General features: G+C 49.3%; 3 protein-coding genes and 1 non-coding gene across 4 annotated transcripts; 2 read left to right on the forward strand and 2 right to left on the reverse strand.

The window, feature by feature from the left end:
- Nucleotides 1-189: 189 nt before the first annotated feature.
- Nucleotides 190-1861, reverse strand: BKA67DRAFT_595259 (cytochrome P450; the record flags this gene model as incomplete). The annotated part of the gene is made up of 4 exons (XM_046105141.1): nucleotides 190-349; nucleotides 405-886; nucleotides 954-1745; nucleotides 1799-1861. 4 exons carry the CDS (start codon nucleotides 1859-1861, stop codon nucleotides 190-192), a joined length of 1497 nt encoding a protein of 498 aa, XP_045953707.1.
- A 1323-nt stretch (nucleotides 1862-3184) lies between these two features.
- BKA67DRAFT_t157 lies at nucleotides 3185-3273 on the forward strand. Its single transcript has one exon. It is a non-coding gene; the product is annotated as a tRNA-Arg (tRNA).
- A 972-nt stretch (nucleotides 3274-4245) lies between these two features.
- On the reverse strand, nucleotides 4246-6284 carry BKA67DRAFT_595260 (P-loop containing nucleoside triphosphate hydrolase protein; the record flags this gene model as incomplete). Its single annotated transcript, XM_046105142.1, has 2 exons — nucleotides 4246-4541; nucleotides 4676-6284. 2 exons carry the CDS (start codon nucleotides 6282-6284, stop codon nucleotides 4246-4248), a joined length of 1905 nt encoding a protein of 634 aa, XP_045953708.1.
- A 2401-nt stretch (nucleotides 6285-8685) lies between these two features.
- BKA67DRAFT_630626 (tRNA synthetases class I-domain-containing protein) lies at nucleotides 8686-12918 on the forward strand (the record flags this gene model as incomplete). Its single annotated transcript, XM_046105590.1, has 12 exons — nucleotides 8686-8855; nucleotides 8927-9419; nucleotides 9480-9580; nucleotides 9636-9823; nucleotides 9879-10601; nucleotides 10665-10875; nucleotides 10933-10979; nucleotides 11114-11250; nucleotides 11375-11420; nucleotides 11524-11563; nucleotides 11619-12126; nucleotides 12183-12918. The coding sequence occupies exons 1-12, from the start codon at nucleotides 8825-8827 to the stop codon at nucleotides 12916-12918; spliced, it is 3261 nt and encodes a 1086-aa protein (XP_045953709.1). The 5' UTR covers nucleotides 8686-8824.
- Between the last annotated feature and the right edge of the window lie 1823 nt (nucleotides 12919-14741).

Here is a 14741-nt window from a genome sequence, read left to right on the forward strand (position 1 = left end):
TTTTGTACTACGATGCAGTAGTCACTGAGTGTGCAGATAAGATGTTGTGGTGAAGCATGTGGTACATTATCAATCAAAAACACTAGCAAGGACTGAGTCGAGAATCAACCAATACATAACGTATCCAAACTCCGAAGTGCACCACTAAATACTCATTGAAACTATGCGTGCCAGACTTATCTCTCCTCCTCAGTGGGCAATGGGTGACAGGAAAATCTCTAGTGGCGGCTTGTCCCAAAGCCCGTACATCTTTTGGGTCTCGAGCCAGCCACGACTTTCATCTGCGATCCTCATATCAAAGTTGTATATGATCTTGGCAAGGATGAGGCGCATTTCAGCATATGCCAGACTGATATCAAGGTCAACATTAATACTAAGGAATAGGCACCGAGGCTGGCACTTACTTGCGGCCGATACAGTTGCGAGGTCCCATGCTGAATGGCTGCATCGCATCAAGTTTGTCACCCTTGAAGATGGGATCATTTAAGAAGCGTTCAGGGTGGAACTCCATAGGCTTTGTCCAGTGGTTTGGATCATGGTTGATGGCCCACTGCCATACAGCCGTGACAGTGCCTTCAGGAATGAAGTGCCCTGCTACCATGGCGCCACCCTTTGGCGATTGACGTGGTAGTCCTATGCCGACAGGAGGATAGTGACGCAAAGTCTCGTTCAAACATGCAAGCATGTACTGTAATTTGCCGACTGAGAGCAGCGTAATTTCTTCGTCGTTACTAAAGGCTGATCTTACTTCTTCCGTAAGCGTTTTCAGCACACTCGGATTGGTTGTAAGAAGGAATACAGCTCCGCTGAGGAGTGTAGCTGTAGTTTCAGAGCCGGCAATAATCAGGAGACTGGCATTCATCTGGAGCTGGCCTAAGTCTAGGCCCTGTTGACAAGTTAGCATTCCTCAGTTGAGGCAAATATTCTTGGAGGAAACATGAAAAACTCCTTACCAGTTCTTCTTTCTTGTGGATGAGGCCTTCAATAAGATCAGGCCTCTCAACTCCTAGTTCCATTCTCTGCGCAAGCTTCTCCTTTACTAATGCTTGATGCTGGTCCCTCCGCTTAAGTAGACCTTGATTTTTCAAGAACTGCACGATTGGTCTCCCGCCAACAGACTGTAAGGCATTCAATAAGGCGCCTTGCTTGATGTTATCTGTTATCAATCGTACCCAAGGATGATAGTCGCTACTGTCGAGACAGCCAAAGGGGCTGCCGAAACCGAGGTCGCCAACAATATCGAATGTCGCCCAGTTGAGCCAGTTTCGCATGTTCAGAGGCTTTGTGCCACCCTCACAGTTCGCCCGCAACTTTTGTATCAATAGATCGACATACTCCCCGATGATCGGTTCCTGCCCACGCATGCTCCGCTCACTGAAGCCATGCGCCAGCTGTCGCCGAAGAGCACTATGCTCGTTACGATCTGCTGAGATGACCGACGACGGCATGTCGTCAAACGGTTTGTAGAACTTTAGGTACTTGGGAAACTCCTCCTGGCCGGGAGTACGATGTCCGTAGATGTCTTTCCATGCTTGGGGGTCCGAGAACGCCAGCTCATTAGGTCCGAGGCGTACCACTGGGCCGTATTTGCGGTGTAAGTCTGCGACGTGGAAGCCAAGCTCGCCGCGCGTACTCTGAAATGCGCGAGGGAAGTTCGAGACACGATGTGAGATAGGTCCTGGAAAGGCCCGAAGTGGATGCAGCAGCACTCTGTAGATAGCAAGACAGACGAAGTAACCTGTCAACTGAGACGTATGTTACTCACTTTACATCTATCACATAACAGTGTCTAACTTACCGAAATAGAAGCGAGGATGGCCCAGTTGGCCAAGCCAATACTGTCAACGTATAGAGGAGCCATGTGGAACGTAAGGATGGAAAGAGAAGAGCACTCTCCTTCACCGGGAGTGATTCACTTATACCAGTTTATTGTAAGGCACAAAAACTAGGCAGCGGTGATTTTTGTGGCAGGGCTAAAGTATGTAAATGCTCGAGATGCGACGGGGAGTTTCCGATCGGGATAATCGAATGCCGCCGTGACTTCGACCAATAGACATACCTCTCGTCTTTGAATGCTACACGTTCCATTTCTCCTCTCCTGTGCGAGATGGGACGGCTCGGTGATGTCACACTGGGATACCCTGTCGTGGACTTGGAGATCATGCGGGCGAAGCTTTCTTCAGCGTCCTTTAGCGCCATCCACTTCATAAACCGAGTCGCTGCCGGGGAATGCACCTCCCGAGAAAGCTGGCATAACTCCGAATCAGAGAAAGTTGATTGGCTCGGGCAAATACTTGTCAAAGTTGTGCCAATTTCTTATACCAGTTGCGGACATAAGACGGCTTGTCTTTCGAAACGCAGCACACGGGTTGCCGGTCCTAATGCGACCGTTTGCTTGGCTGCTTGGATACGATTGCGAGGTGCAATAAAGCACTGCCTTTAAGCGCCACGTCATGCAACCGGAATTAGGACCACAGCCACTCTCCGCTCTTCAGAGACCTTGTGATGGAATTCCGGCGTACGGTCTTTGTATAATCATCCGGCCTCCCGTCCTGTTGAATGTCTCCGGGGGGCTGACACGCTACAAGCAGTATAGACGTGACAGGCGCATATTCCCGTTGTACACGCTTACGAGATAGATGTTCCAAGCATGTGCCGGTATGTAATCGACCATCAACTGGTCGTTACTTCCGTCAGCTTGCATACGTCAGCCAATTGAATTCTGCAAAGAGCCGCGTCTGGCTGTCGCATTTAGGTGCCGGGATTATCGCATCCGCTATCGTACATATTTTTGGGCAACATTCGATACGAGTATGCAAGCGTATTTTGTGAGCGGCCGCTGACAAGAAGTCCCCTTTCGGCAATTGGCCAGAGGTCGATTGCATTGTAAAATAAATAATCTTGTTCATTCCGTCATAATAATACTGCAATTCGAGCATATACTACTTGCATGCTTGTGTTGAAACCCACGTCCCCTTGTGTCATGAGTATGCGACATGCTAGTTTATGCCCAACACGCCCCGGTGACCTAGCAAGTATAACCAACCATGACAACGACATCAATCTTGCTCTCGTGCCCGACCATGATACTCATGTTTTTCACAGCTGCGCTTGGCATCCACAACCCAAACTACATAGTACACAATAACGAGATGCATTACCATCACATTAAGTGAAAGCCACTGGCCGGCTGGCGAAATGGTATCGCGTCAGATTTCGGTACACTGAAATCCATTACTCTGAAGATTGCAGGTTCGAGCCCTGCGTCGGTCGATATTTTTGCTCTCATGTCCTGGCTGGAAATATCGATCCTCCAGTTTTGACGAAATTGGACCGTTCACAAACCCACCGGTATGTGTTAAATCAAAGTCTACTGGACTTGGCAATATCCGTTCTCGATTGGTCGCGTCCTGCTGTGCCTCTATACAACGTGATTGGCTAGCTGTTATACGATGACTGCATTGATGATGAACGCTATAGATATCTATACTCTCCAGATCCGTGGAACTCGCTATAGTACTGCCACGGAGGCCATCATGCTCATGCGCAGCAAAGCATTCAATATTATACAGAGTCCATTTCAATAGTTCAACGCCAATCGCTTTCAAGAGATGATTGTCGACGTCTGGCGGCCTCGGAGAGATCCTGACTTGACGCAGCTACCCTACTCAAATTACCAAGCACTTGTCCGAAGTAGATGTATGCATACCGCTCGACGATAGGCTGTTTTCGTCACCGAATTGGCTGAGTCTCCAAGTGCCTTTCCGATATGGTCTTTTCTCCAGTGGTGCGACCCAACTTGCAGCCAGCGCGTTAAGTTGCCCCGCCTGAGCCGCTGGACTGCCCCATTTGCTTCAGTGGTATAGGCCCTACAGGGGAGGCGTATGTTTCCGTAAGCCGCAGGCAAAAATGATGTGTAGAGAACGACATGTTAGAATTTAGCCGCCAACAGTTAACATCAACTAACTTCACTGCCGGTCTGTAAACTTAACGATTTTATAATAATGGAGGTTGCAACAGATAGTCCGAGTCAAGCAAGATCATTTGAGGGTGAAGGCAGATGGTTTTTTGACTAGTGTTAGTTAGATGTTATGGACTTCGCTTCGCTATATTGACGCGAAGCAGATGGCTATATAAACAGAAACACATGCTGCTTAGAAAAAGAAACTATACTGACGCAATTCTCCGGCATGCATTGTATATACATATCAACTTATGCACAGCAACAAGGCCACCTCTTCATTTTCATGCCCCTACATGGACCTCAGCACCAGGTGCAGCTTGCCCATTGTTCTGTTCTCCATTACCACCTCCATCTGCCGGCTTGCCAGACAGCGGTTTTGAATGGTCGTACCCGACTGATTTGACAATGCCAAGCCCTTTGGTGCGACCTTCACGGAAGAGCAGGCGATCACCCTCGACGAGATATTCTGGCCGTGCGGTAAAGCGAAAAGCAACCGTCGCACGATCTCCAGTTCGGATAAATGGCCTATCAATATCGATTATAGCACAAGTCTGTGCAACTGGGCCAACATGTAACACTGAAGACTTGAGTTAGTGCCCGAGTCTCCAATTGCTGATTGGGCAGTGACTGGCACGCTAGGATTGTAGGCAAAGGATAGCGGTGCGTCATAAAGTGTAGTGAGGGTGCTACGAAGTAGTGCAATCAACTTACTGGCTTGGTACTTTGTTTTAATGGTGGTCGCGTGGGACAAGATTAGGACCTCGGCAACAAACTCTTGTGTAACTTTTGGAGGCGGCACGCCCTCCACCTTCGGCAAAACTACCATTCCTTTACGTACATCCTTTCGCCGTACTTTTCTGAGTGCAAAACTAGCAGACTGGCCAGCCGACGCAGCAGGAACATCTAGACGTTTTCTTTGAATCGATCGCACATTGGTGGCTGTGAAGTTGCCATTACTGTCAGGGCCGATCCAGACATTATCACCGGCGTGCAGGACTCCCGATTTGATGATTCCACTAACAACAGTGCCAACGAAAGGTACTGAGAAGGTGTCGTTTATAGCAAATTCAAAATCGGCGTCCGCGTCATAACGACCATGATGAGGCAATATATTCAGGAAGGTCCGCACTAGGTTAAGGTTTTCTCCGGTGACGTTGGACACCTGGAATATGGGACAAATTCTTTGACTGACGAACTGTGTAGCGGTGTTGATGCACTCTTCACGGTCTCGGATGAATATTGGGATTTTCCGGGCTCCGGGGGATTTGAGAATTTTGGTGATCTGCTGGATAGTCTGCTCCAAAATATTCGGTGGACAGATATCTATTTTGGTGATGACGACCATGACAGGGACGTTCAAGGCCAAGGCAATGCCGAGATGCTCTTTGCTCATGCCGATCAAGCCATTGTTGGCAGCAACCATGAGCAAGCAATAATTGGGACTGCTGGAAAGCAAGCCAAAGACTGTAGTGCGCAGGTATTTTTCATGGCCAGCCAAATCAGTGAAAGTGATGACTTTGGCACTGCGTTTGCCAATTTCCTCCCAAGACAGTTTCCGGCCGGGAGTGTCAGATGTGATGGTATTGCCCATTGTGTCGAACCCCATAATCTCCATGCCAACGGAACTGGTACGGCCCGTCTCGATTTCGTGCTTATGCCGGAAGAGATTGACACGAGCTTTCCCTCGTCCATCGTCTAGGTCACCCTTGACAAGGACACCCAGCATTGAGCTTTTCCCAGCATCGACGTTTCCGACAACTGCTATCCGGGTCTCGATAACGTTCTCTGCCGTTGGAGGGGCCTGCCGTATCAACACCTTCCCACTGCAGTCTTTGTCCTTGTCCTTCCCGGTTGCTACGGACTCGGCCTCCTTCTCACCGCCAATATTTTTGGTCAGCAGGATATCGCAGTCTGCTCGTAGCCTTTTCGCAGCTTGTTTTAGTCGGGTCAGAGCCTTCTCCCAGTCTGGTTTCGTCAAGCGCATAGATTCGCCATTGTTCTCGAACCCGACGTCGAACACAGCTTCACCATGGCCCTCTTGTAACCGTTCATCGATGATATGTACCAACTTGTCCAGGTTCTCGTCGCGCTCGGATAGAAGCAGGTCGCGTAGCGGTACTTGTGGCTCGGAGTCTTCAAGATTTAACGAGTCGAGAATGTCCAGCTCCTCGTGGTGCTCCTCAGCAGTTGCATTGTTATTGGTGGGCTTGGAGGCGGGATATCGCAGGGCCTGTTGCTTCTCGACAAATTCGGCGAACTCGCTGAGGGCCGCTTCGCCCTTCCGGCGCTCGTGTGGCAACTGTTTCGTTGCTTTACTCATATCGGGTGCCTTCGTAGTGGAACCATATGTGGGATGGGATGGGATGATGACGTCGTGAAGCAGACTGTGCTTGGTTGCTGGCGTGCTCGTCGCGTGCTTTTCGCAATAATCTTGAGGTCGTGACTTACATAGAGGTTCCGAAGACGCGATAATATATTAGGGATTGCCTCGTAGTTATATAGGAGGTTGATACAAAGAAAGGAGCAGAATTATCGAGTCATAGACTTTTGCCTCACGCCTCGAGTGTAAGTTAAGTGCGAGTATGAGCGTGAGTGTGAGTAATTCGGAGACACCCGGCGTTATGACTGGTCGCAACTTGTAAACCCCCAAAGCCGACCCCGCCATGACCCACGACCCATGAACCCACCAGCCCACTTGCCATCTGTGCTTAAAGCGCTTATCGATAAAAGCTTAAGCTTGGGGACGCTGGAGCACGGCCCCCCCATACCCATACGGATCCGTACAATCCGTATGCACTCGTATGTATGTATCCTTTGAGTACAAGTCCATTCTGCGAGAGAAGACAGTCAGCTTCTGTGAGAATCTCAGATGTTTCTTGGTGGGTATCTCGACATCGTTGAGGTACGCATTTAAGTTGATTGCCTGACAGTATCCTTTGACGAGAAAACAATAACGCTCCAAGGCTAATGCCATGTATATTGTATATTGTTACCGGTCACGACCTTGACCAAGCTGAAACCTGGCTTGATAAGCAGTCCGCCAAGGTTATTGAACAGAGAAGGACAGAGCAGCTCATATAGGATCTCTCTCATGAACCAGTTGGCTTTGTCTCAGTCTAACCAAAGTATTAACATGGCCTGCAGATGCGTTGATGAATGCGCTACATGATTAGCTTAAAATAGTCCAGTCGCCCATGTAGGCCAGAGTCGACGACCTCAGTATTGCTAATAAGGTACAAAGATCTCAACAACGAAGGCCAAGAAGACCAAGAACGAGAACCTTACAACACAAAAAGCGCTTCGCTTTGCTGTCATGGAGAGGAGAAGAAATAGCTAAATGCTGCTATTGCGTAAGTTTTTTTAGCATCGGCACCTTGCTCTGGCCCATTAGGAATCGAGACTATAGTCTCCGATTATACCAAGAGCCTCTGCTCCTAGGAGTCAACAACAAACCGAAGTCTCACGTATGAATCCTGGTACAAGCTCAGGCCGATGCAAGGCATAAGGAATTAGTATGGCAGCAGTTTGTTTAGCCGGCATCCTTTCTTCTTCTTTTTCTTTTCGTTCTTTTTAATCCCTTATGTGTTGTTCAGCCTCTCCTGGCGCATACGTTGCTGACTGTCTGCAATTTAGGGCATCACCCGCGCGGTTAGGGTTTATAAAGAAATATCCAGACGTGTGAAGTACACCTTCTACTAGTCTAGACTAGAAGCCATCGAGGCCGCCGAGAATTGCCTTGGCTCGGCAAGAAATGCACAACGGGAAATTCAAGTCCAGATTAGACGTACGCACCGCTTAAAAGGGCCTTTCTGTTGAGTTTATTTGATGTGAGTCAACGTTGGGCAAAGTACTAATACCGAACCGTACTTGTCAGAGATCGCAGAGGCTGAAGCAATTACGGCTAGGTGAGGCGGGACCTCAAGTTCGCACTAATTCGAATTGCGGTTGTTATGTAAGTTAGTACAATATGTCCAGCGCGGTTCGATAGGGGTCTGCTAACTCATCCCAACGCTTAATTATAGGTCTACTTTTACGGCATCTACTAGCGCCTACCACACGCTCCGTATTATGAATTCGTTTTATTGTGACATATTAATAATATAATTAAATCTTTTATATTATATCTAACTATAAGGCCTGAAGACTTTTTAAAAATGTCTTAATAGCTAGCTGATAACCTTTTCAAAATAAGAGAGTAGCCCAGTTAACTCGGAATGCTATAGTGGATATATTTTATTATGTGTAGAGGGTACCAACAGTATCATAGGCCCTTCTGAGATCGTGGCAGTTGCTGAGAAGCCCCTTCTCTCTGGCTTCTGGACTGAAGGGAAATGCCCATACCACGAGCCCTGCGCTTTGCTTAAGGAAGAAAATAAATAAATACGCCATGACTTTATTCAAGGAGCTTGCCTCCCAGCTGGCTCAGAGCTGACCCGGTGGGCAGTCTTAGTGTCCACCTTAGTCACTGAGTTTAAGGGCTCGCCCACTATGTGTGCTGTAATCGCACGGCTGGGGCATGTCTGCGGAGGCTTGTGGCAGAGTTCGCAGCCTGTGTGATTCCTCCAAACTGTGGCACGTGACTCAGCTTTCAGCCAATCACAGCCCCGCCCTAATCGGCCGGACTTGAGCCGCGCAAAGACCGTTGGTGTGACTCACGTCCTGCCCATGAGGTGAAGGATAGGTGAGGGAGGGGTAGCTTTCCAATAGAATTAACTGCTTGACTTGCTGCAGATTGAAGCCAAACAGTCCCCTCCGCGTTATCCCTTACCAATCACCACGACGTTGTCTCGACCGCTTTTTCGTGCGCTCCTCGCGCGCCCGTCGGCGTCGTTCGTCCTAGGATTATCCAACACATTGGCAATGACTACCAACAGCGCACGAGGAAACCCGAGTAAGTCCAGTCACGAACACCTGAGGGCCCAAGAGCGATGGTCCAGCTAACAGACGTTTTTCGCCCGCCAGTCGCCGCGGCGGACCCGCAACAGGATGGCGCACCGCCTCCGGTGTCCGGCGACACCAAGGCCGCCACTCAGTCGAGTTCATCCGGCCAGGACGTAGGCACGCCCCCCGCCCCGGCCAAGGTGAAGTCCGAGAAGGAGCTCGAACGGGAGCGCAAAAAGGCAGAAAAGCAAGCCATGTTCGAGAAGAAGAAAGCTGCCCGGGCTGAGGCAGCCACCACCGCTGTGAAAAAGACCAAGGAGAAGGAGAAAAAAGCCGAGGTGGAGGTCCTACCTCCTTACGTTGAGGTCACCCCAGAAGGAGAGAAGAAGCAGCTCAAGCCGTTTGACGACCCTTACTATTCCTCGTATCACCCTGTTGCTGTTGAGTCGGCTTGGTATGCTTGGTGGGAGAAGGAGGGATACTTCAAGCCACAATTCACACCGGAAGGCGAGGTCAAGCCCGAGGGCAAGTTCGTCATCGTCGTGCCTCCCCCAAACGTCACGGGAGCCCTGCAGTAAGCCCCTTTCCTCACATATCTTCAATGCTCAGCACCGAGGATCACTGACACGAACAGCATGGGCCACGCCTTGGGCAACTCACTGCAAGACCTGATGATCCGCTATAACCGGCAAAAGGGAAAGACCACATTGTGGCTACCCGGTTGCGACCATGCTGGTAAGATTTCTACTGACATATACTGGTTAATTGACATGATCTGACGGCTCCCAAGGCATTGCGACACAGAGCGTGGTGGAGAAGGCGCTTTGGAAAAAGAAACAACAGACCAGGCATGAGCTTGGCAGAACACAGTTCATCGAGCTCGTCCAGGATTGGAAGGAGGATTACCACCAGAAGATCAACAATGCCTTCAGAAAAATGGGAAGCAGTCTTGATTGGAGTAGAGAGGCGTTTACAATGGTGCGTACTACAAGATCGCACCGTAGCTTCGACGCTCACACTAAACCCTCAATAGGACGAGCACTTTTCAGCAGCTGTCACGGATGTTTTCGTCAAATTCCACGAAGAGGGCATCATCTATCGAGCTAACCGTATAGTCAACTGGGATTCTACATTGACGACCGCCCTCAGCAACGTCGAGGTGGACAGCAAGGAGTTGACAGGACGGACGCTTCTTGACGTACCAGGATACGACAGAAAGGTCGAGTTCGGAATCATTGTTCATTTCAAGTATCCCATCGAGAACTCGGAGGAGACTATTGAAGTTGCGACAACGCGTCCCGAGACTATGCTAGGTGACAGCGGCATCGCTGTACACCCCGATGATCCTCGGTACACCCATCTACTGGGCAAGTTTGCTGTTCATCCCTTCATCGAGGGCCGGAGGCTTCCAATCGTGGCCGACAGATATGTCGACCGCGAGTTCGGTACGGGTGCCGTCAAATTGACACCAGCACACGACCCTAACGATTTCAAGCTGGGCATGACCCACAACCTCGAGTTTATCAATATCTTGACAGATGACGGATTGATCAACGAGAATGGCGGCCCGTACCAGGGCCAGAAGCGATTCGACGTCCGATACTCCATCCAGGACGATCTGAAGAAGCTCGGTCTCTACGTGGATAAGAAGGACAACCCCATGACTGTACCACTTTCAGAGAGGACCAAGGATGTCGTCGAGCCCATCATGAAGCCACAATGGTGGGTGAAGATGGCTGATCTCACAGAACCAGCCGTAAGGCCTACCACTCACAGACCGTTCTTTGTGCTTTGTCTTGATTGCTAATATTTGTCTCAGGTCAAAGCAGTCCAAACCGGCGAGATCAAGATTAAGCCCGAGTCGGCGGAGAGAAACTACCTCCAGTGGATGGCAAACATCAACGACTGGTGTATCTCAAGACAGCTGTGGTGGGGACATCAGTGCCCCGTGTATCGTGTTCATTTTGAAGGAGAGGAGGACAGCCCCGATGTCAACGACAGGTGGTTCGCGGGACGAAGTAAGGAAGAAGGTCTGGCAGCTCTATTCTAACACTTACTCTGGGCGTCCAATACTGATTAGAATACAGCCTACGCCAAGGCCAAGAAGGCATGGCCGGACAAGAAGTTTGAACTGGTTAGTCAACACCCTTATCCCCTTCTTTTGTCTACATGAGTTGGAGCTGCCAGGGAGTGTGTTTCCCGGTGCATATTCTCATCTCTTGGTTCGCCAGAGGTCAACAGCTAGGAGACTTACGTACGAGATAATAGGTTCGAGACGAAGATGTCCTTGATACATGGTTCAGCTCTGGTCTCTGGCCTTTCGCAACGCTCGGCTGGCCTAACAACACTCTTGATATGTCTCGTCTGTTCCCTACCAGTGTCCTAGAGACCGGATGGGATATCATGTAAGTCTACCCCGGCGTGGAGACATCCAACTAAAAGCAAACTTGGTCGAGAGTTTGGTCGTACCTACGAGTATATATCGGGATGACCCACATGAAAAGCGCATGCTGACTCAGAGCCCCGCAGTCCCTTCTGGGTTGCTCGTATGATCTTCCTCGGTATAAAGCTCACTGTAAGTAGAATGCCGATGCAAATCATGCGACTTGCACCACAGCGGCAACCCTTTTTGTTGTTATCCCCTCTGCCATGATAGGCAATATTGACTCGATAAACAGGGCAAGGTGCCATTCTCTGAGGTGTTCTGTCATTCTTTGAGTAAGTACACAGCCTTGGACCCGGCGTAGCTCCCGCTTAGCTGACCTTTGTATAGTTCGTGACTCCGATGGGCGAAAGATGAGCAAATCACTCGGCAATGTTGTTGATCCTTTGGACGTCATTCGTGGCATCGAGCTCCAAGCTTTACATGATAAGCTACTTGTCGGCAACATTGCTCCCTCTGAAGTCAAGAGGGCTACTGTGTACCAGAAGACTGCATTCCCACAAGGAATTCCGGAATGCGGAGCAGACGCTCTTCGTTTCGCTCTCATTGCCTACACCACGGGTGGTGGCGACATTAATTTCGAAGTCAAGGTCATCCACCTGTACAGGCGCTTCTGCAACAAGATCTGGAACGCCTGCAAGTATGTCCTCGGCAAGCTAGAGACCGTCAAGGACTTTGTTCCTGCGAAGCAGCCGGCTCTTACTGGAAATGAGTCGCTATCAGAGCTCTGGATTCTCAGGAAGATGAATAACGCTGCGAAGGAAATTTCCGAGGCTCTCGAGCAGAGAGATTTCATGAAGAGTGCCAACCTTGTATACGCCTACTGGTACTTCCAGCTGTAAGCGGCCCCCAGCATAGTCTGATCTTATGCTTGACTAAATATTCATCATCTAGGTGCGATGTCTTTATCGAGAACTCGAAGGCTTTGATCCAGGAGGGGTCTGAAGCTCAGGTGAATTCTGCGATCCAGACACTCTACACCACTCTTGAAGCAGCTCTCGTCCTCTCCCACCCATTCCTTCCTTTCATTACAGAAGAATTGTGGCAGAGACTGCCCAGGCGGCCGGATGATGAAACAAAGAGTATTATGGTGGCGAAGTACCCCGAATGGGATCAGCAATTCGAGAACCCAGAGGCTGAGGCCGCCTACGACATCGTTCTGGGCTGCTCGAAGGGTGTCCGATCCCTGATAGCTGAGTACGCATCCAAGGACGAGGCGAAGATCTTCATCCATGCCTACGACGCAGCGTCGCACAAGACCGTGTCCGAGCAGAAGTCATCCATCCGTTCTCTCAGCGGAAAGGGCCCCATGGAAATCGAGATCCTCTCGCCGGAGCATACTCGCCCTTCCGGCTGCGTTGCTTTCCCCGTGTCCAGCGCCGTTTCTGTCTTCATCTACGTCAAGGACCGCGTCGACTTCGACGAGGAGATCGCCAAAGCGACAAAGAAGCTGGAGAAGACCCGTGCTGCTGTCCAGAAGCAGCACAAGCTCATTAACGATCCGGTGTACCTGGAGAAGTCGGCCGTCGCAACGCAGAATGCCGAGAAGAAGAAGCTGGATGATCTGGAGAGCGAGGCGAATGGCCTTGAGACAACTATTGGGCAGTTTAGACAGCTGAAGCTCGAGTAAGAAAGGACCAACATCGTAGACCATTGAGTCAGTAGAGTGGTAGATCTCAACCTTCACTGGTTTCGTGTCGTATAGATTTCTCAAAATGCGGCTGGCTTGTGTCAATCTAAAGGGGCAAAAGTTTCATTCCGGTCCCTCCCGTTCTCTACAACGCAGATCCACAGATGATGGCGATCTCGCTTGTCTAGTCTACTCGCTATCAGCAAATCAGGAGAGAATCTTAAGTGGCTTGGTTTTGCATTTGTCTATTTGGCACGACTTGTGACAATGCTCGCTTCCAACTCGAAACATGTTGGATGACTGGATTGTCCAGATCTTAAACTCGATTCGCTCAGTTCTGTGTGTTTTTGTAGATGCATGGCGGGAAATGGCCTCCAGGCCGTCTCCTTCGGATATTCGCAGAGCGCTTGGGCTAGAAGTTATTCCTGGCTTGGATCCTGAATCTCAGACTGTATCTACCCCTCGTCCCCCCCCCCCAAAATAATACCTCCAAGAAGACCTAAACAAGAAGGCTTGGCTATAGCTGATAGCTGAGAGAGCTCGCACACTCATTACTATTAATCCATAGTGGAGAGAATGGGCTAGGAATGGGATGAGATATACACCACTGCTAACAGTCTGGGGCTATTCATAATGCAATACAACACGATCGTGTTGAAGACACTTGAATCTTTTGCAGTAGAGAAAGGCACGATGATCTTGGTCTTGATTGAGCACAGCGGAATTAATATTGGAAGCAGGGCGAAGCCGCACATAACGGACTCCCTGCTGGGGTCCGCCTATCCCAATCTTTGTCAACTTTCGGGTTTTGAAATTGCATCTGTCAGTCCAAGCTTGTGGTATGTTGAACTTCGATTCAAGCTTGGAGTCAACAGAGTGCAATATATAAAAAGATATATTAAATTTTTTTAAAAGTTTACTGAAGCATAAAATAATAAATATAATGCTTATATAATCGTAAAATTGTAAATATAACGTTTTAAGCGTAAAATACTAGTATAAGTATTATTCAATAATATATAAAAGTCTAGGTCCATAAAAGAGAATATCGGTATACAATAAGTAAGCATATACTTACTAGTTAAGTGATCCAAGAGCTTGTCGCCTTAGTGTATAGAGTGCTCTCCGTGCACTGTGGCCATCTATAGTCATCCATTTTGCCACATGTTCCAAAATTGAAATCATATCCCGTTCATGCATCGTGTCAGGTAGTTTACGCGCATGGTTTCAAGGGTCTAGTTGGTCGTCGAAATAGACTTCTCACTTAAGCTGGGGGGTTTTAGCCATATTTATGTGACCTTGAAAGACGAATTGTACATACTGTAGACTACGCATCTCCAACTAGTGTAACAAGGTGGATACGTAGGCATCGGTCACTTATTAGCCAGAGCCAAAGAGAAGGATTGAAGACATTAAACCGACATGTGCTGAGGGACAGGCTCACAGGAGAGGAACACAGATTCTTACAAAAGGACGGGCATCGAGTTGACCCTGAAAACTCCCAGGTGTAAGCGATAATAAGATGGGCAAGCTGACCCTACATCCCTTGCAAGTTATCTTTAAGGATAGAGGCTAGCAGCCGGGAGTCGGTCATCATTTAGCAAGAGCGGCGGGAGCTTCCAGGAACTTCGGCTGGGACCACCATGCCACGATTATCTGGACGTTCTACACGAGAGTAACGAATCAGTCACAACGTAGCGCTTCCCGACGAAGATCTCCACCGAGTTGTTGCAGAGACGGTTCCTAGTTAGCTAGGTTAGAAGACTATCTCAAGGGGACCACACGACAGGCCAAGGACAGGTGGCGTTCCCACGTTCACATGT

This window comes from Truncatella angustata (assembly GCF_020726525.1).
Source record: "Truncatella angustata strain MPI-SDFR-AT-0073 chromosome Unknown BKA67scaffold_9, whole genome shotgun sequence".
Taxonomy (NCBI): Eukaryota; Fungi; Ascomycota; class Sordariomycetes; order Amphisphaeriales; family Sporocadaceae; genus Truncatella; species Truncatella angustata.